Here is a 21,073-nt window from a genome sequence, read left to right as displayed (position 1 = left end):
GGAACAATGATTGGCTATGATTGTCCCGTTGTTGCACCAATTCTCATGCACGTATATACAGAGACCCCCTCCCCTGCTCTTACCGGAGTCCATAGTCCTGTCCCCGCGGAGCAGAAAGCGACCTGCTAGCTGCATGCTAGCATCAGGTATCCCCGGGTGAAGCCAGGTTTCGGTGATGATCATAACACAGCAGTCGCGGACATATCGATTTCCGGCGAGTTGTACTTCCAGGTCATCCATTTGTGAACCAGGGATCTGGCGTTGGAGAGATACAGGCTCGGTAGAGGTGGCTTGTGTGGTCGATTCCTTAGCCTTAGCAAAGCTCCAGACCTGCGGCCTCGCTTCTGCTTCCTCTCCCTCCTCCGTCTGCGCCGCCTCCTAGACCCGACAACAATCCACGGGGACCCCGGTGGTCTCGCTATGTCGCCCGGTAGAAGTTGTAACGGTGACCATATATTCACTCCATTTTTATTTCAACACTAGACCAGGTGCTGACCCGTTGGGCCCTGTCCCCCAAGGCAATATACTACCACTGACCCATAGCCCCCAACTGCGCAGGAGTGGGCGAGGGGTTCCCGTTGTGACGCCAGAGATCCCCATTGTGACACGAGTCACAGCAGCCTTCCCCCAACTGCGCCTCGCCATCCCTCTTCCAACCCCTAACCTCCATTCTCCCTCAATCCTCCCACTCTCCCTCCCCAGGATCTCTAGGGTCCCGCTCCTCTCCCTCCCTGCGGGCCCAGAGCCAGCCCCAGTGTCAGCGCCCAGGCCCCGGATCCCCGGCGCGGCCTCTCCCCACACCCAGACCCCGCCGCGCAGGCCCAGAGCAGGAGCGCGGTCGCCCCCAGCCTCAGCCTCAGCGCCCAGGCCCCAGTGCGGCCTCTCCCCACCCACCCTCCCTACCCCCCTCTCCCTCGATCTCCCTGCTCCCCAACTACTCCCTATCTCACCCCCCACAATGAAAATCGCGATGTTTTAAAAAATAAAATAAAACGTCCCCCAAAATTTTTTATTAAAACCTATTTTTTTAATCGCGATTTTTAATGTAAATGAGGTTCGCGATCCCATTGTGACATTATTGTGAATAAAAACGGAAGAATTTGATTAAAACCTTTTTTGTAAAATCGCGATTTTTTTAATGTAAATTAGATTTGGGATCCCATTGTGATGTCGCACATGGCTAACGGGCAGGGCGTGGAAAAGTGAATTTTGTAAAAGTGGGTTTTGTAAAGTTTAAAGTTCTGGTTCTGGCCCTGTTCCTCTTCACCCTGTATACTGCAGACTTCAATTATAAGTCTGACACATGCCACGTACAGAAATATTCAGATGACACAGCGATTGTGGCATGTGTCAGGAACGGGCAGGAGGAGGAATACAGGGACTTGACCAGTGCCTTCTGTGCCTGGAGTAAAGAGAACAGTTTCATCCTGAATACAACCAAGACAAAAGAGATGCTGGTTAACTTTGGCAGGTCCAAGCTCCCCCTTCAGCCGGTCAACGCTGCAGGGGCTGACATTGAGGTGGTGTAGACATATAAATACCTTGGTAAACTGGACTGGTCTGTCAACTATGATGCCCTCTACAAAAAAGGCCAGAGCAGACTCTTTTTCCTCAGAAGGCTGAAATCCTTCAATGTGCGTAATGATATGCTGTACATGTTTTACAATACAAGTGTCATTTTTTATGCTGTTGTCTGCTGGGGCAACAGCATCAGTGCGAAAAATAACAACAAGCTGGACAAACTGGTAAAACGGGCTAGCTCAGTGCTGGAGGGGAGAGTGGACTCTCGGGTGGATGTGTTTGAGAGGCGTATGAGGTGCAAGGTGCAGGTCATCCTGGAAAACCCCGGGCATCCATATAAGCATATAATAACCATATAACAATTACAGCACGGACAGGCCATCTCGACCCTTCTAGTCCGTGCCGAAAACGTATTCTCCCCTAGTCCCATATACCTGCACTCAGACCATAACCCTCCATTCCTTTCCCGTCCATATAACTATCCAATTTATTTTTAAATGATAAAAACGAACCTGCCTCCACCACCTTCACTGGAAGCTCATTCCATACATCCACCACTCTTTGAGTAAAGAAGTTCCCCCTCATGTTACCCCTAAACTTCTGTCCCTTAATTCTCAAGTCATGTCCCCTTGTTTGAATCTTCCCTACTCTCAGTGGGAAAAGTTTATCCACGTCAACTCTGTCTATCCCTCTCATCATTTTAAAGACCTCTATCAAGTCCCCCCTTAACCTTCTGCGCTCCAAAGTATAAAGCCCTAACTTGTTCAACCTTTCTATCCCTCCATGTAATTCTGGAGAGTCAAAAGAACATTCGGAACAACAACCGGCTCCTCTCCTTGCGCTGTAGAATGGAGCGGTTCAGGAGATCCTTCACCCCTGCAGCCATTAGATTTTATAATACGGACAGCTAGGCTGTAGGGGGATGCATTTTTGCATTTTGTTAATTATTGGTCTTTTTAAGTATTTATTGCTTTCAGGTATTGTCCACATTGTATTTTATGTATTTTCTGATTGCGTTCGTTTTGAATGTGTGGGTTTGTTGGTTGAGGGTTTTGGGACATCTGAATTTCCCTGAGGGGATCAATAAAATATTTATTGTTATTATTATTATTAAAATGTGCATAACTTGTAAATTATAACATCAATCCGAAAGAAACTTGCCACAGCACACCCCAGGACAATGGTGAGTAAGGTAGGCCAAAAATCATTGTGCTATCGTGTACCATTTTGGCGTAGTTTCAGAATCACACACGCATGCATACAAACAAACAAGATTAGAGTATTAGTAATATACTAGACCAAGTGGGACCCGTTAGGTCCCGTCCCCTCAATGCGCTGTTGCGCGGGGGTGGCCTGCGGCATGACACACATACTAACCACCATACACATACACAAACCACCCCCATTGATATTATATTAATTATTCATTCACTCCTTTTACCCCATCCCCACCCTATCCACTCACTCATAGCACCCAACTTACAGGCATGTCGAGAGAAGGAGAGGTGGGGGGGGGGGGGGGGGAAGAGAGAGGGGGGGGGGAGGTAGTAGTAAGAGAGGCGGGGGAAGAAAGGTGGGGAGTGGAAGAGAGGCCGGGGGAGGGGGAGGGGGGGGGAAGAAGAGAGAAGAGCTGAGAGAACGCCGAGAGAAAGCGACCTCCGAGCGTCTTTTGAATAATGGGGGGGAGCAGGGAGAGGTGGGGGGGGGGGGGGGGGGACATCATTCGCAGCGCATGGAAGACGGCAGGCAAGCAGATCCATTGTGACTTCATCAGCGAAATAGTTTTTTTGTCAGTTTTTTGAACATCTTCATAAATAACTCGAGAAATAAAGCATGAATTTTTCAGATAAGGCGTTTTGGACTCCAGGACAAGGGGTCACAGCTTAAGGATAAGGGGGAAATCCTTTAAAACCGAGATGAGGAGAACTTTTTTCACACAGAGAGTGGTGAATCTCTGGAACTCTCTGCCACAGAGGGTAGTTGAGGCCAGTTCATTGGCTATATTTAAGAGGGAGTTAGATGTGGCCAAGGGGATCAGAGGGTATGGAGAGAAGGCAGGTACGGAATACTGAGTACGGGATACTGGATGATCAGCCATGATCATATTGAATGGCGGTGCAGGCTCGAAGGGCCGAATGGCCTACTACTGCACCTAATTTCTATGTCTATGACTCTAGGGGGGAAATCTTTACCGGAATATGTACATTTTTTACCGTAAACGCGTTTTTTCGAGAAGATGTAATTATACACAAACGTCTAGAGAGTCTAGAGAGGGGGCTAGAGAGAGAGGGGGTAGAGACAGAGAGAGATGGGCAGAGAGGGGGGGGGGGGAGGGAGAGGGGAGGGGGGGAGGTGAAAGAGAGGCTGGCCGAGGGGGGAAGAGAGGCTGGGGGGGGAGAGACAGGAGGCGAACGAGGAGCCGAGAGAAAGTGACCCCCCGAGCGTCTTTTGAATAATGGGGGGGGGGGGGGGGGGGGGGGGGAGAGGGCTGCATCTTTTGAAAAACGGGGGAGGAGGGAGCGGGTGGGGGGTACGTCACTCGCTGCACGTGGGAAGACAGCAGGCACGCAGATCCATTGTGACATCATCAGTCAAAAGACGGGGCAGAGAAGGAGGGGAGAGAGGCCGCGGGAAGGGTAGGAGAGGAGTGGAGAAAAGGAGGTGGAGGAGGGAGAGGGGGGTAGAAGAGGGGGAGGAGGAGGGGAAAGGGGGGAGGAGGAGGGAGGCATAGAGGAGAAGGGTGGGAGAGTTAGTTTGCATTCAGACTCAGTCTTCAGGTCTGAAGAATGGTCTCGACACGAAACATCGCCCATTCCTTCTCTCCAGAGATGCTGCCTCTTCAGCTGAGTTACTCCAGCATTTGTGTCTACCTTTGGTGTGACAGTTGTCTCATTTCATCGGCTTCATGCATTGCGCGCCTAGAAGAGACGCTTTACATGCCGCTTGCTATATTTAAGAGGGAGTTAGATGTGGCCCTTGTGGCTAAAGGGATCAGGGGGTATGGAGAGAAGGCAGGTACAGGATACTAAGTTGGATGATCAGCCATGATCATATTGAATGGTGGTGCTGGCTCGAAGGGCCGAATGGCCTACTCCTGCACCTATTTTCTATGTTTCTATCTATTCAACCAAGTGCGATCAAATTGAAATCTCACATCTTTGCAAGGGAGCAATGGAATGGATGTGACCACCGGCTAAAGCAAAGGCAGTTAGGACTGGGAAATAATGCCGCCAGTTAATTAATCATGTTCCCGAATGTAGGAACAATTTATACATGTAACATTTTTGTTTTTAAATCAATGTAGCTCTTTTGATTTTTAATGCCGAGTTAAAACCCTGTCCCCGTGGGAAGGGCTTTGGTTTCATAGTGCCGTCATTGTTGGTAGGTTGCTGTATTTTCACATGGACCGCTGCCAGTTTTCTCAACTTCCATAGCCGCTCTGCATAAGTGGGGGAGAGAGAGAAGGGGGGTAGAGAGAGAGGAGGAGAGAAATAAGTGGAGAGAGTAAGGGGGAGAGAAGGGGAGAGAGAGGAGGAGAGAGGGGAGAAGGAGAGAGAGAAGGGGAAGAGAAGGGTGAGGGAGGGGGGAGAGAGAAGGGAGAAAGAGAACGGAGAGAGAGAGGGGGAGAGAAAGAAGAGGGGAGATGGGAGGGTGGGGGGTCATTTTTCCACACAAGCCATAGGTGACTGGGCAATCTGAACCCAAGTGGTGGTGGCAAGCTGTAAGGTTGTACATCGTTTGCTCCCTTAACTTTTAACTCCTTGCTTACCACTCTTTCAATCTTACTTGTTATTACTTGATTTCAAGACACGGTTACATCTTTTATAAAATGTTGATAACACTTTTATACGTTTCAACCGTGTAAAGGATGGAGACAAGAGCAAAGAAATGTTCTCCAAGGAAGGAGTGTGGTCAAGGCGGTGTGGTGTGATGGGAACATTTGAACCAAAATATTTTGTTCTCCTTCGGTGTGGCGTTGCGCCATAAGAACTCCGCTCTAAGATCTTTGCTGAGAACAAAGCTGGCAAAGCATTGCTTCTCTTTTACAATATACATGATGCACATATTCAAGTTTTCAATCACTGATGTGACATCTGGTTGGAGTTGGAAACAGTAGCCATTGAAAACACACACCCATAAACACTATGGATAATTATAAACGACATCTGCACCGCTGCATTTACGAACGTTTCATACAATAATGCTGATATAAGGTACCTAGAGTGGGTATTAATTCTAGACAATTCATAGAATTCATGAGGTTAGATTAAAAAAATAATCCGCGGGGCGGGGGCTTTCTGAAGGGACTGGTTTCCAGAGGGCTATTGTGGACACTTTGGGCCAAATGGATTCTTGGACTGGCAGCTCACTCACTCAAGCCTGTTGTGCTGGCAGCTCACTCACGGCTGGTGGGCTGGCAGTTGACTCACAGCTATTCCTTGAAATTCCATTTCAAGCAGATTGCAAGGCCACCAAATTTATGCAGTTTATTACCACTTCAAGCAGGGTGCAAGGCCACCAAAGACAGCAAGTCGTGACTCCATCTTGCAGAGACTGAGCCACGCCCACACGTCGGGGTTTTATAGTCCCGCCCCCTCCCACAAGAAGGGGCGTGGCCTTCATGCCGTGATTGACAGGAAAGAGAATCTCAACATTTTTTAAACACTAATAACTCTTTTATTTTTCATCGATGGGAAAAATCCTCAGCACCTAATGAGTGGAGGGGGACTGAGTAAGATGGCCAAAAATCACAGCCGTACGTGGTAGCGTTTTTTCTAAAATCAATATAAAGCACAAACAGGAAGTGGTCAAGATGAGACTTTTAATTATATAGAAGGCAAGTCAACTTTAATTAGGCAGGGCAATTTTAATTAGGCAAGGCAACTTTAGCATTTCCAAACCAAAGGCAACGCAGCTTCAGCATTTCCAAACCAAAGGCAATGCAGCTTTAGCATATCCAAACCAAAGGCAACACAGCTTTAGCATTTCCAAACTATATTTTTAAACCACATTAAGGGCACTGACAGGTCAGTAAAACCACTTACAATTTAGTAGACATGTGTTCAAATCAGTGTTATTTACAGCTCAAACTGAGAGACGTGACTCTCTTGTTTCCCCCATCTTGCAGAGACTGATTGAGGCACTGAACACTTCCGGGTTTTATCGTCCCTCCGGAAGGGGCATGGCCTTCAGTAGAGGGAATCTCAACATTTTTTAAACACTAATAACTCTTTTATTTTTCATCGATCGGAAAAATCCTCTTGTCCTGCGCAACGGAGGGAGACTCTGAGTAAGATAGCCAAAAATCACAGCCATAAGTGGCAGCGTTTTTTCTAAAATCAATATACAGAACAACAGGAAGTACTCAAGATCAGACTTTTAGTAATGTATATATATATACATTTTTATAATCTATAAAAATAGCTTTATGGCTTATGTTCCTTGTATCTTATAGGCAACAAAAATAAAGGCAAATTTAATTGCCTTTACGGCTTATGTACATCATGAGAATGGCTCATGCACATCATGAGTTGCTTTAAATCAAAGTTGCTTCTGATCCATGAGGGAACTTTGAAATCGATTATCTTGCCTCTCATACACAGAGAGACACACACCGTCCCCCACAACCCTGATTAAACCAAAGATCATCGAATGCATGTGGTCCAGACCTTTCATTGCGCATTGTCGCTCATTTTATACGCAACTTCCCTTTTTAATGAAAAAACCCCACCTCATTTATTATAAACAAATATGATAATGGTCCATCATAGGCGGCGAAGATAGACCACGATAAACTGCTGCAAAATCCAATGGACTGACGTGGATTAAACTGCGAGAAACGTAACGGAGGTCGGGGTCTGATTCCCAAAATGGCGGCCCGTGACGTACGTGACGTTACGTGCGTAACGCACCTCACGTCAGTCCATTGGATTTTGTAGGCGTGGTCTATCTGCTTTGGTGATGACGTCGTTGTGAGCGGAGCGGAGCGCGCCGGTGACGTGAGACGCTACAGGAGGTGGATGGGAGCGAGCGCCGGCTGCCGGGTGAGTGCAGCAGGTGAGGGCCGAGTGGCCGCAGCGACCGGTCGCCGGGCCCAGCCTGACCGGACCCGACCGGACCGGACCCAGCCTGACCGGACCCAGCCTGACCGGACCCGACCGGACCGGACCGAGACACGACACCATGTTGATAGGCGACCGCTCGATCCATTCGCCTCCTTCACGGCCATTGGGGTCGCCCCACTGCTGGTGTAACTGCTCCTGAAGGAGCGGCCCGTGAGGCGATGGTTCTCCCTCCCGCCCGCCCGCTCCCTCCTCATATACCGGTGGGATGGTGGTTCCTGACCGCCCTCCCTCCTTCCTTCCCTCCCTTCCCCCCCTTCCCCCCCTTCCCTCCTTCCCCCTTCCTCCTTCTTCCTTCCTTCCTTCCTTCCTTCCTTCCTTCCTTCCTTCCTTCCTTCCTTCCTTCCTCCCTCCCTCCCTCCCTCCTCCTCCCTCCCTCCCTCCCTCTCCTCTCCCTCCCTCCCTCCCTCACTCCCCCTCTCCTTCCCTCCTTCCCTCCTTCCCTCTCTCTCCCTCCTTCCCTCCTTCCCTCCCTCCTTCCCTCCCTCCTTCCTCTCTCTCCTCCTTCCTCCCTCCCTCCTTCCCTCCTTCCCTCCCATCTCATTTACCAGTGGGGTGGTGATTCCTGACCGCCCTCTCTCCCTCCTTCCCTCCGGCCAGGTCTTGTGGGGTGAGGGCACAACACACTGTGTGCTCTTTTTAACCCGGTGTTAGATGTGGCCAGACACGGAGGACGGGTCTGGCTTATGATGATCCCGGTTGTCTGGATCTGAGTCTTGTGTACAAACTGCCAGAAGATCAGGCTTCAACTTGGCCATCAGTTGAAAAGAGCGGCCACGGACTAGACGGGGTGAAACTGGAGGAATCTCCATTGGTTTCCCCCAAGACGACCCAGTTTTCTGTCTCCAAAACACTTGTGGGATAGTGTGTTAATTGGGTACAGTAAAATACCCTTGGGTGAGAGGTAAAATCTAGGAGGAGTTGATAAGAATGCAGGGAGAATAAACAAATAATGAATGTAGGATTTGTATAAATTGCTAGTTGATGATTGGTGCGGACTAAAGCATATGTTTCTATGCTGTGTATTCCTGTGATTTGAGATGTACTTTGTTAAAGCAAAGCACCATTACTATTTTAACTTTGCTGTTTGCTTGTTCAAAATTCTTCCCTCTCTATAACATCTCCAGTCAGATGACCTTTTGATAAAGCATCCCTCACTTTCAATTCAATTCAATTCAATTCAACTTTAATGTCATCGCACAAATACAAGTATCAGTACAACGAAATGCAGTTTTGCGTCAGTCCGTAGTAGTTGTACATAAAGAAAAAACAAAAAAAATAGAAAGAGGGAAGATACAGAATAATCAGGAAATACAGAATGATTAAACAAAGGGGACGGAGGGACCAGAGAAATCTATCGTCGGGACTCCGAGTTCAGCAGTGTGATTGTGTTGTTGTAGAAGCTTTTCCTCATCCTACTACTACGTGACCTGAGGCTCCTGTACCGCCTCCCTGATGGGAGGAGGGCAAACAGTCCATGGTTGGGGTGTGAGGGGTCCTTGATGATCTTCCCAGCCCGTCTCAGACACCGTTTTCGGTGGAGGGCATCCATGGCAGGGAGCGGGGCACCGATGATGTGCTGCGCGGTTTTCACCACCCGTTGCAGTGCCTTCCTGTCCGCAGCAGTGCAGCTGCTGTACCATACCGTGAAGCAGGTGGTCAGGATACTCTCTATGGTACAGCGGTAAAAGTTGGTCAGGATCTGGGGGGACAGGTGGGCTTTCTTGAGCCTCCTAAGGAAGTAAAGGCGCTGCTGTGCCTTTTTGATCAGCTTGGAGGTGTTGAGGGACCAGGACAAGTCCTCCGAGATATGTACTCCGGGGAATTTATAGCTGGAGACGCGCTCCACCTCAGTTATATGGATGGCGGTATGACTGCCTCCTCTGGTCTGCCTCTGGTCTTTCTTTGCCCTATCAGTGGTACACATAGCTGTTTTGTTCCTTGGAGAATGTGTTCCCTTTCTAAACCTCAAAAAAGTCCACTCGTGTTATTTTGATACTCCTCAAATCTTGCCCAGGACCATGTTTTCTGTTACCTTCCTAATAATCAGCAGGCATTGGTAACACTGATGCTACATGCTGAATATAGGAAATTAGGGAGTAATTTACAGGACCTCAGAGATAGCAATGTCGGGATTACTCCCAACTCGTGTCCTAGCAGGAGTAGAAATAGCAAGACCTATCAGATGAACATGTGGTTAGAGAGCTGATGTACGTGTGATTAGAGATTCAGATTCCTAGGACCGGGATGGGTTCTGGGCCAACTGGTCCGTTCGCAACTGGGAAGAACCAGGACTGAATTTCTTAAGGGTGTGATGTGTTTTTTCTCCTGTATTCCAGGAAGGCTGAGGGATAGAAATGTGAGTAGGAAGGTAAAAAAGGAAGAACCAAGGAAAAATTAAAAAACAAAAAGGAAGCAAGAGTTAAGGGGCCATTATTCAAAAAAGGTTAGTAGATCTAATTTCAACAAGATAAGCCTGCAGACATTGTGCTGTAATGCACAGTACATTTGCAATGATCTAGATCAAATAACAGTGCAAAAAGATGTGAAGGATCATGATTTTGTTTATTTTTCGGAGACATTGTTGCAGGGTAATCAAGGATAGGATTTGAACACCAAGAGAAATTCAGCATTTAGGATGGACCTGCAAACAAACAGACAGGTAGTATTTTTTGTTCAGGAGGAAATCAGTATAATGGTGAAGAAGGACATTAGTTTGGGAAATTATGATGTGAAATCTAAACAACTGGAGCTAAGAAACACCAAGGAGCAGAGAATATTTGGGGGAAATGAGTGCAGGCCCACCAACAAGGTAATAGGGATTAAATAGGAAATTTACGATGCATGCAAAAAGGATACAATTGTAATTGTAGCTGATATATCATTGGTCAAACCAAATTAGCAATAATACTATAGAAAAAGAATTCCTGCAGTTTTTATGTGCTGCTTTTTGTTTTAGACTAATGCATTGAGGCATAAATTAGGCTGGATGCTGTAGTGTGAAGTCCCTTCGTGAAGATCAAACATAACATAAACAAGGAAAGGTTGGACAAACGCATTTTTAGCTACACAGGGATGATGGACAAACATTAATTGTTTTCTCTTTAGCATCGGAGGCTGAGGGGTGACCTGATAGAAGAATATAAAACTGTGAGAGGCATAGATGGGGTAGATAGTCGGACTTTTTCCCAGGATGGTAATGTCAATTAGTAGAGCGCATAGATTTAACATGAGAGGTGATAGGGGGATGCCAAAAGACATTTTCTGATTTCAGAGGGTTTTTTTGTTTCTATTCCTGCAGATTTAAAAAATGGAAAATAGCACCTCACTTTTTTGAACAAAACAGAAAAAAAATTATCAGGGACATTCAGACCAGTTAACTTAAGATCAGTAGTGGGGAAAAGTCTATTATAAACGAAATGTAAAGACAGAATATCTGGAAAGATTAACAGTATCGGCAAAGTCAACATGGATGTACGAAAGAGAAATCATGTTTAACAAATCTACTGGATTTTAGAATAGAAAGGGGAGATCTTGTGGATGTGGTGCGTTCGGACAAATTCTTGGGATGATAGGAATGTTGGGTCTGAGGAGAGATTGGGTCAGTTAGGCCTACATTCTCTGGTGTATAAGAGAGAGGGGGATTTCATAGGAACCTACAAAATTGTAACATGGATAGACAGACTAGATATCAGCCATTAAAAATATTCTACCTGTGAGTCAGGAATCAAAGGTCACAGACGCAGCTTTGCCATTTAGAATCAAGATTAGGAGAAATTTCTTAATCCAAAAATGGGAAACCTGTTGAATTAGCCACCAAAGAAATCTACAGAGGCTTTGCTATTCAATAATCTTAAGAGGGTAGATATATTTCCAAATGCTAACGCCCCTGTCCCACTTAGGAAACCTGAACAAAAACCTCTGGAGACTTTGCGCTCCACCCAAGGTTTCCGTGCGGTTCCCGGAGGTTGCAGGTGGTTGCCGGAGGTTGTAGGTAGTGGAAGCAGGTTGGGAAACTGACAAAAACCTCCGGGAACCGCACGGAAACCTTGGGTGGGGCGCAAAGTCTCCAGAGGTTTTCGTTCAGGTTTCCTAAGTGGGACAGGGGCATAAGGAAGAGAAAGAGAAAACAAAGTCCTGAAGCATATCATCAGGCATGATCATATTGAATAATTTGAGCTCCTATTTCCGATGTTTTCATAGGGTCGTTTTCAAAGGTGCCCCAGCCCTCCAAGCCTGAGCTGAGCATCCGTTACAATAGCAAAAGGATTTGAGTATAGGAGCAGGGTGGTTCTACTGCAGTTGTACAGGATCTTGGTGAGACCACACCTGGAGTATTGCGTACAGCTTTGGTCTCCAAATCTGAGGAATGACATTATTGCCATAGAGGGAGTGCAGAGAAGGTTCACCAGACTGATTCCTGGGATGTCAGGACTGTCTTATGAAGAAAGACTGGATAGACTTGGTTTATACTCTCTAGAATTTAGGAGATTGAGAGGGGATCTTACAGAAACTTACAAAATTCTTAAGGGGTTGGACAGGCTAGATGCAGGAAGATTGTTCCCGATGTTGGGGAAGTCCAGGACATGGGGGTCACAGCTTAAGGATAAGAGGGAAATCCTTTAAAACCGAGATGAGAAGAACTTTTTGCACACAGAGAGTGGTGAATCTCTGGAACTCTCTGCTACAGAGGGTAGTTGAGGCCAGTTCATTGGCTATATTTAAGAGGGAGTTAGATGTGGCCCTTGTGGCAAAGGGATCAGAGGGTATGGAGAGAAGGCAGGTACGGGATACTGAGTTGGATGATCAGCTATGATCATATTGAATGGCGGTGCAGGCTCGAAGGGCCGAATGGCCTACTCCTGCACCTAATTTCTATGTTTCTATGAGATGTCATTTAGTGTGGTAAACAGCCAAATAGGCCTTTGAAAGCTCCTTGGTTGTAATTACTGGACTAAAGATATTTATTGAAAGCTGTTTGGGATTTTCTGCTCCTTAAAATGACGGTTAACTGAAGAACTTGCCTATGCCCATTGATCTCAAGTGCATGTAGCCAGGTCCACAGAATTGTCTTTTTGTTATGAGTAGAGCCTCATCATTTTACACATATTGTTATATTGGCAGTCGTAGAACCGCATGGAAAGTGAGCTGCTGTACGATTCTATGTCTGTATAATTGGAGACATACAGTGGAAGAGTAAAAAAGCACTTATTTTGCTTTCTCACATTCGCCCAGCATATTCCTTTTTCGCCCAACTATCTTTTGAATGTTATAATTTAGTCTCCCTCCATTCCTACCTTGGCAGTCCACACCCTGAAGGGGCTCTTCCACTTGGACGACCTAATCTGCGAGTTCTGGCGAGTTTGCCTCGACTCATACTCACAGCATGGTCGACACGTGGTCGTAGGAGGTCTTTGTAACTCTCGAGAGTAGTTCCTGTGTACTCGAGGCCTCAGCTAGATAGCGGTGTATTTTTCAACATTTTGAACAATGCCCGCGAGTAAAAAAAAGTCGCCGTTGAAAAAATCGATACTTTTTTTGCTCGTAGATTTAGTCGTAGTAGGTCGGCATGTTAGGCGTAGGTAATTAAAGGTAGTCGAAGGTAGTCGTAGAAAGTCTTCAGCATAGTCGAAGGGATGTCGAAGGAGGTTGTCTTCCCTCTCCACCATTCAGTGTCCAATTTTCCCGAAGTGAGTCGAAGCTAGTCTTCAACATAGTCGAAGGAGGTCTTCTACATATTCGAAGGAGGTCTTCAACATTTTTTCAAACTCTTCTAAGCTCGCCAATTAGGTCGCCCAAGTGGGACAGCCCCTTAACACTTGCTGCTTAAAATAAATATTGTTTTGTTTTTCTTTTACTAATCAACATCATCCTATAGCCTTTGGGTCTTGACCCTTCTATCAATAGGAACAGTTTCTTTTTATCCACCTTTAACCATGATTTTAAATAACATTCAGATCCCCTGTAACAACCTCCAATTCAATTCAAAGAGAATCACCCCAGTTTTCCCATCCATGTATATTACTGAAGTCCCTGATCCTTGGAATCTCTTCTGCACCCTATCATAGAAACATAGAACATAGAAAAATAGGTGCAGGAGTAGGCCAGTCGACCCTCCAAGCCAGCACCACCATTCAATATGATCATGGCTGATCATCTAAAATCAGTACCCCGTTCCTGCTTTTTCCCCCATATCCCTTGATTCCTTTAGGCCTAAGAGCTAAATTCAACTCTTGAAAATATCCAGTGAACTGGCCTCCACAACCCTTTAATTCTTCCTAAAGTGTGGCACCTAGACCTGGACACAGTAGTTGTAGCTGAAACATAGTGTTTGATAAAGGTTCATCATGATTTTTTTACTCTTCCAATGTATGTCTCCAATTATAAAAGCTGGAATCGTACAGACATTTTTAAATCACTTTCTCAATCTGCCCTGTCATTTCCAACTATTTATGCACACATAGCTGTTTCTGATTTATTTTTCCACTTTTGTTCCCTTTTTCCCTTCATTCTGTTTCTCTCTTTCTGTTTTACCTCTCTTTTTTCTCTCTTCATCCTTTCATTGTTATTTCTTATTGTTGTGGTTGTGGTGCTATTTATGGTGTAGTTCATGATTGTTGAAAGCTACATTTTGTTAGAGGTATAGAGAGTATTTTTGGTCTTGCTATTCTCGTTATACAGGTCATTAACCAGATTTATTTCATATTTTCAGTTCCTGGATTTTTTTGTTTATCGCTGAATTTGTGCATTTTGTACTGCTGATGTCTAATGTGCTCACCAGTAGGAGGTTTTTTGGTTAATTTTTAATCAGTGTGATTGTTAATCGGGAGTTAGATTACGTGAATAGTCACAGATCTAAGATACGGAGATTCATGAAGCACAGTTAAACAAATGTTGTGAAATATTTACATTCACTTTGAACTCTGAAACTTAGTCATCTAGTTTGACATAGGAATTGTATGTTAAAAATTCAGATTTTGTTATTTCATTGTTTGGAATTGATTTACAATCTTTTTCATGCAATTTTTGTTTCTTCAGATTCAACATGTCAAGACCTACAAGTGTGTCCCCACGACCTGGCAGTGCCCAGTCAAGCCAAACTGCCTCTAAAGCTAAGGGATTTAAAGATATCCGGATTGATGAAGAAGTAAAAATTGCAGTAAATATTGCCCTAGAGAGATTCCGTTACAGCGATCAAAAAGGTGGATGGAGTAACTGCATTTGTTACTGAAAAATTCTATAAAATGTGATGGCATGAAATGGCTATTAGATACTCATTTTAATATAGTATTGTCTGACTAAAGCAACTGAATAATAAAACATAAAAACTTGAATTCCAAATTCTATTGAGACTATAATTGAAGGGAAGAATTAATTCCTCCTATACCATAGGATGATGGTTAAATTGCCAGGCTAGTATCCAAAGCTTTTAATGCAATCTATTGATTGCACTGTTGCACTATCTGCCTCACTGAGGACTGTGGCACTTTATAATCAGGGGTTTGAATATAGGACGTTCTTAGATACTATAATGTATGGAAAGGAGTAATGAGCTACACTGTTCTAATGGTGGCAATTTGTGTTAAGAGCGAGTCAATGCATAGGACAATACTATCCCGTTTGAGCACTGCAGTGTTTTTTTTTTATGTTTACCAGAATGTCCTTGGCTCACTGGTGGTACTCTTCCCGTTGGGTCAAATGATTATTGGTTAAGACCCATTTAAGATTTAAATAAATTCTTCATGCAAGTAGTAGTACTGGAGGAAGTTATATAGATGATAAAGATTTGATGTGGTGCAGTGCTCCCTTAAGACTACTTGTGCAAGACACCGTCCTCATGCAGGATATAAAGATCCCATCACAAGATTTGCATAACAAATGGGTCAGAGTCAGAGTCAATTTAATTGTCATTTGGACCCCTGGAGGTCCAAACGAAATGCCGTTTCTGCAGCCATACATTACACACAAATAGACCCCAGACACAACATAATTACATTTTACATAATGTAGGCCAAATAAACTTATCTCTCCACTGCACTCTCCTCCCCCCCCCCCCCCCCCCCCGATGTCAGAGTCAATGGGTGTTGGGTTATGGGAAGAAGACAGAAGAATGGGGTTGAGAGGGAGAGATAGATCAGCCAATATTGATTGACAGAGTAGACTTGATGGGCTGAATGGTTTAATTCTGCTCTTATGAATATAACAGATATTAAGGGAATCAACGATTCAAAGGTGAGAAAAATGTATAACCCATGATCTTATTGAATGGAGGGGTAGGTGCCAAAGGTTGAATTGTCTAGTGCAGCTTCTAGTCTGTAAGACTATTTTCCTTATTTTCTGACCAGTATTTATCCCTCAGTCAAGTTAACATGTTATCTGGCTGTTTGTGGGACTTCAATTAGGGAAAATTAGTTGCAACAAACATGTAAGTTACAAAAGAGAATCAATGCTCCTTGTTATCAAAAGTTGGACATGTTGTTTGCATTATTTGACTCGATCTGTAACCCAAAAGAAACCTACTCAAAAGGAGGAAATTAAATTGTTTTATTCAATAAATCAGATTTAAACTATATTTTCAGTATTGTTGTTTTTGAAACCAAGAGCATGTAAAACGATCAACTCATCAATGTTCTTTGAAGAAGGAAAGCTGCTTTATTTAACTATTCCAGAGCAATACAATATAGTTCACCTAAATAGCCCAGCAAGCCACTCAGTTGTGAGGCAATAGTGTGAGGCAATTGCAATGCTTACGTCTCATGAAATATATATTTTTATAAACCTCAAAATGTTTGTTAATTTGTGCTGGTTTGTTTCCATAATGTGTTATAATGGCTAAACATTAGTCATGTATATCTTCCTTTATCATGTCTGTCTTGAATTATCTCATATTCATCTATACCCCATGACTCAACTCTCACTCCCCATCCCCCCCACACGTGACAAGGGCAGAGTCCCCCTTCTCCTCACCTTCCACCCCACCAGCCGTCACATACAAAAAATAATCCTCCGTTATTTTTGCCACCTCCAACGTGACCCCACCACTCGCCACATCTTCCCATCTCCTCCCCTGTCTGCTTTCCGCAAAGACCGCTCCCTCCATAACCCCCTGGCCAATTCGTCCCTTCCCACCCGTACCACCCACTCTCCGGGCACTTTCCCTTGCAACCGCAGGAAATGCTACACTTGTTGCTTTACCTCCCCCCTTGACTCCATTCAAGGACCCAAGCCGTCTTTCCAGGTGTGGCAGAGGTTCACCTGCACCTCCTCCAACCTCATCTATTGCATCCGCTGCTCTAGATGTCAGCTGCTCTACATCGGTGAGACTAAGTGTAGATCGCCCACCTCCGCTCGGTTCGCACTTCAGCACTTCAACTGCCCTCCCATTCCGAATTGGACCGTTGTGTCCTGGGCCGCCTCCATGGCCAGAGTGTGGACCACCGTAAATTGGAGGAGCAGCACCTCATATTTCGCTTGGGCAGTTTGCACCCCAGCGGTATGAACATTGACTTCTCTAATTTTAGGTAGTTCTTGCTTTCTCCTCCCCTTCTCAGCTCTCCCACAGCCCAAAAGCTCCACCTCTTCCTTTCTTCTTTCCGTCCCCCCCACCCTCACATCAGTCTGCAGAAGGGTCCCCCCACCCTCACATCAGTCCCCCCACCCTCCCCCCACCCTCACATCAGTCTGCAGAAGGGTTTAGGCCCGAAACGTTGCCTATTTCCTTCGCTCCATAGATGCCGAGTTTCTCTAGCATTTTAATCTACCTTTGAATTATCTCCTTTCAGGATCAATCTGCTCATTTCTGGTGCTTGATCTGTCTGATACAATTTTAAGATTTTGCAGTTAATTTATCCATATTACAAAACACCATGCTTGTTTGTGTTAGTTGCTATCTCATGTGACTTGCCTTTTGCAAGTTGACATAGGCTACCATGTTATGGTCAATATCAAGAACAACAGTCTCAAGGACGGCATTGTGGTGTAGTTAGAGCTGCTGCCACACAACGCCAAAGACCCCGGATCAATCTCGACCCCGGGTGCTCGCTATGTCTATGCGTCTAGGGATAGGACGGCAATGGTGGTTGTGGGATTAGGTTTACAGGCAAGCAAGCAAGTTAGCTGCCAATGCAATGCAATAGGGCAGCAGACAAAGGTGTACCAAATGAAGAAAATACAAATAATTGGAATAACTGAACAGAGGAAGTTTATTGAGCCTTAATTCAGCTTCCTATGTTTTATTAACAACAGACTTTGAAAGTTATTGTTTTGGTAATAACTAGAATAAACAGATGAACATAATTGGGGAATTCAAAGTGCTGGAGTAATTCAGCGGGTCAGGACATGGATAGGCGATATTTTGGGTCAGGACTCTACTTCAATCTCTGTCCTCCAGAGTTGCTGCCAGACCCACTGAATTACTCCAGCACTTTTGTGTTCTATGCAAGATTCTAGCTTCTGCAGTCCCTTCTGTCTATAATTGAGTAATTTGTTTTACCATGATTTGCAGGAGGATTGGCGGTTTCCGGCCGCGGGCGGCGCCGGTTAGCGATATGCTGTGGGATCTATCTGTGGTGCACCAAAGACATTTCAAAATGTGAGAATTAGTAAAATTTCAGTTGTGTTATATCTCGACAATTAATCATTTTTTTCTTTCTAGAAATGGAATTTCCATCCTCTTTAACGAGTACAGAAAGAGCATTTATTCATCGTCTTGCCCAGTCCCTAGGCCTAATCTCTAAAAGCAAAGGGTAAGATGGAACATTTTCACATGTTTGATGCTATTAATTTTTTTGGATGCCAAGGCTATAAAACAGTTGTTAAAAATCTGGTTTATAAATATCTAGAACAAATATATTACATTCTAGATGTAATTCAATGATACTTTATCAATGATTCAATGATACTTTATTGTCTTTAGAATGTACCTAAGTACAGCAAAAAGTTGTGTATTTATTTATATATTTATTTTAAATATGATCAAGGCTATCTAAACATATTTTCTTTTCCACTATTTGGACCATAGCTGTGATAACTAAAACAGTTATTGAAGTTATGTAAATATTATTTCACGTTTTCATAAATGTATAATTCATGAGAGCCACATTGTATATTGTAAGTATCATAACTTTCTGTTTAAAGGTCTTTGAGAAACATTTGTTTCATTTTGTTTTCCCCTTTCAGAAAAGGGGCACATAGATTTCTTACAATAAAGAAAAAAGATGGTTCTGAGATAGCTCAGGCTGTCATGACCTGCTCACTGACTCACAGCATGAAACATGCCATACGCAATCTAATTCAGAGGTTTCCTGTGACAAATAAAGAACGCACAGATCTTTTACCCAGAACTGAACGTGGCAATGTATTAACTGTTGAAGCAGGTATGTACCACTGTCTGTTTTGAAGGGTGAAAATATGTGTGGAAAAAAGTTTCTCAGTTAATAATTACATTTTGAAATTAGTTTTGCTAATTTATGAAGATTTGAAAACCAGGAGATGGTTGCACAGCTTGCATTTTTGTTATTACTCAAAATGTATTGATGACCACAATATATAATTATCTAGATTATAATTTATTTAAAATAATTGGGTTGCTGATGTTGATAAAAATATTGTTAATTGCAAAATCGGAACTGAACATTGGAAGTTAGCAACAAATCTTATGTATTTTGTAATTGATGCCATCTTTAGATAAGAAATTGTAAGGGTAAAATGTTGTTGTTTCATAATGATTTCACTTCTGGTGATAAACAGTAAATATTTGAACTCTTCTTAAAGCGTGAAGAAGAAATTGCATGTTAATCCTTCATAATTTGGACATTGATGATGCCAGATTAGCAAACTTTCCACACTATTGAATGTTCATTCTGTTAAGATCTCAAATACATTTTTTATTCACTTTTATTATGATACTACGCAAGGAGGACCCGTCCCCTCAACCAGCAGTTGCGGGGGATGGGGGGAGGGGTGGTTGCGGCATTATGCACACACTAACCACCCCACACACACACAGGGGAGGAGGAGGGGGTGAGAGAGGGGGGAGAGAGGAGAGGGGGGTGAGTGGGGGGGAGGGGAGTGGGGGAGGTGGGAGAGAGAGGAGGGGGAGAGAGGGGAAGGGGGGAGGGGGGGGGGGGGGGGAGAGGGGAGGGCGTACAGAGGAGGGGGAGAGAGGTGGGGGGGGGGGGAGGGAGAGAGAGTAGAGGGGATAGAGGAGAGATGAAGGGGAAGAGAGCAGGGGGTAGGGGAGGGGGGAGAAGGAAGGGGGAAAGGGGAGGGAATGCAGGGGAGGGGGGGGTGGAGGGGAGGGGGGAGAGAAAGTAGGGGGAGGGAGGAGGGAGGGGTCGACATCTCTCGGGTTCTATCAGGAAACCCGAGTTGCAGCAGCGGAGGGAGGGGGGGGGGGGGGGGCGCGGGTAGCAGTGGGGGGGGAGGAGCAGGATAGGAGCGGTTAGCAGTGGGGAGGAGCGGTTAGCAGCGGGAGGGAGGGTGACTTCACTCGCTGCGAGTGGAACATAGCGCAGCAGGCTGCAAGGAGAAAGTTTTTCAAAAGCAAGCCGGGAAGCTTGTGAGTGCTCATGAGCGCCGGTGACCTTGGGTGACCACGGAAGCCATCGGGATCTGCAGAACAGAGCCCACTTTCTCGTTCTTTCTGCGTCTTTTGAAGAACCGGGGGGAGGGAGGGGGAGGGTGGTGACGTCACTCCTGGAAAACAGTACCCAGCAGGCAGCGCGTTGAAAATTCTGCGCAGCTTGCCGCGAGGAGCAGAAGCATTGTGACGTCATCCAGCTCACTTCAGCACGTTAGATTTTAAAAAGATCTCAGATTGGTGAACAATTTTAGTAAAAATACTCGGGAAATAATGAATCAAATTTTCAGATGAGGCGATTTTCGACATCATGAGGTAAATCTCTACCGGAATATGTAAAATTTTCACCATTAGCGCGTTGGGTTTTGGAGAAGATGTGATTCACAATGGAGAAGATGTGATTCACAAGCGAATTAACAAGATCAGATCAGAGTTTTATCAGTATATAGATTACGCAGTTATATAATACATTTCCCAGTGAACCTGGTAAGCTTAAAGGGAATAGGTAAGAACTGCAGATGCTGGTTTAAATCGAAGGTAGATACAAAATGCTGGAGTAACTCAGCGGGTCAGGCAGCATCTCTGGAGAAAAGGGTCTCGACCCGAAAAGTCACCCATTCCTTCTCTCCAACCCATTCCTTCGCTCCAGAGATGCTGCTTGACCCGCTGAGTTGCTGTTTTGTGTCTACCTAAGCTTAAAAGGAGTGCAGGAATCATGGGCCTGGCAAGTGGAAAGCGTGTGTTGGAACCAGGAATCTGGTTCCTGCACTCCCTATTAATTTTTAAGTGAGATGGAGAAAACACAGGGCTCTACTGAGTGAGGGGAGATTGGGGAAAAAGGGCTCTGTTA

General features: G+C 45.0%; 1 protein-coding gene across 8 annotated transcripts in view; it reads left to right on the top strand.

The window, feature by feature from the left end:
• The first annotated feature begins 7,455 nt into the window (after positions 1–7,455).
• ythdc2 (YTH domain containing 2) overlaps positions 7,456–21,073 on the top strand; it is a 90,488-nt gene continuing 76,870 nt past the window's right edge. For 4 of the 8 annotated variants that reach the window (XM_055633191.1, XM_055633190.1, XM_055633192.1 and 1 more), the window contains exons 1-5: positions 7,456–7,565; positions 9,983–10,089; positions 14,682–14,845; positions 18,298–18,388; positions 18,822–19,018. In XM_055633191.1, the coding sequence (XP_055489166.1) occupies positions 14,689–14,845; positions 18,298–18,388; positions 18,822–19,018 (445 nt within the window). In that variant the 5' untranslated portion in view covers positions 7,456–7,565; positions 9,983–10,089; positions 14,682–14,688. Of the gene's footprint in view, positions 7,579–9,511; positions 10,090–14,681; positions 14,846–18,297; positions 18,389–18,821; positions 19,019–21,073 lie in introns of those variants that run through there. The other 4 variants (XM_055633187.1, XM_055633189.1, XM_055633188.1 and 1 more) reach the window with 4 other exon arrangements.

This window comes from Leucoraja erinacea, chromosome 3, assembly GCF_028641065.1.
Source record: "Leucoraja erinacea ecotype New England chromosome 3, Leri_hhj_1, whole genome shotgun sequence".
NCBI classification, from domain to species: Eukaryota; Metazoa; Chordata; class Chondrichthyes; order Rajiformes; family Rajidae; genus Leucoraja; species Leucoraja erinaceus.
This window is presented reverse-complemented; position numbering and strand designations above follow the sequence as displayed.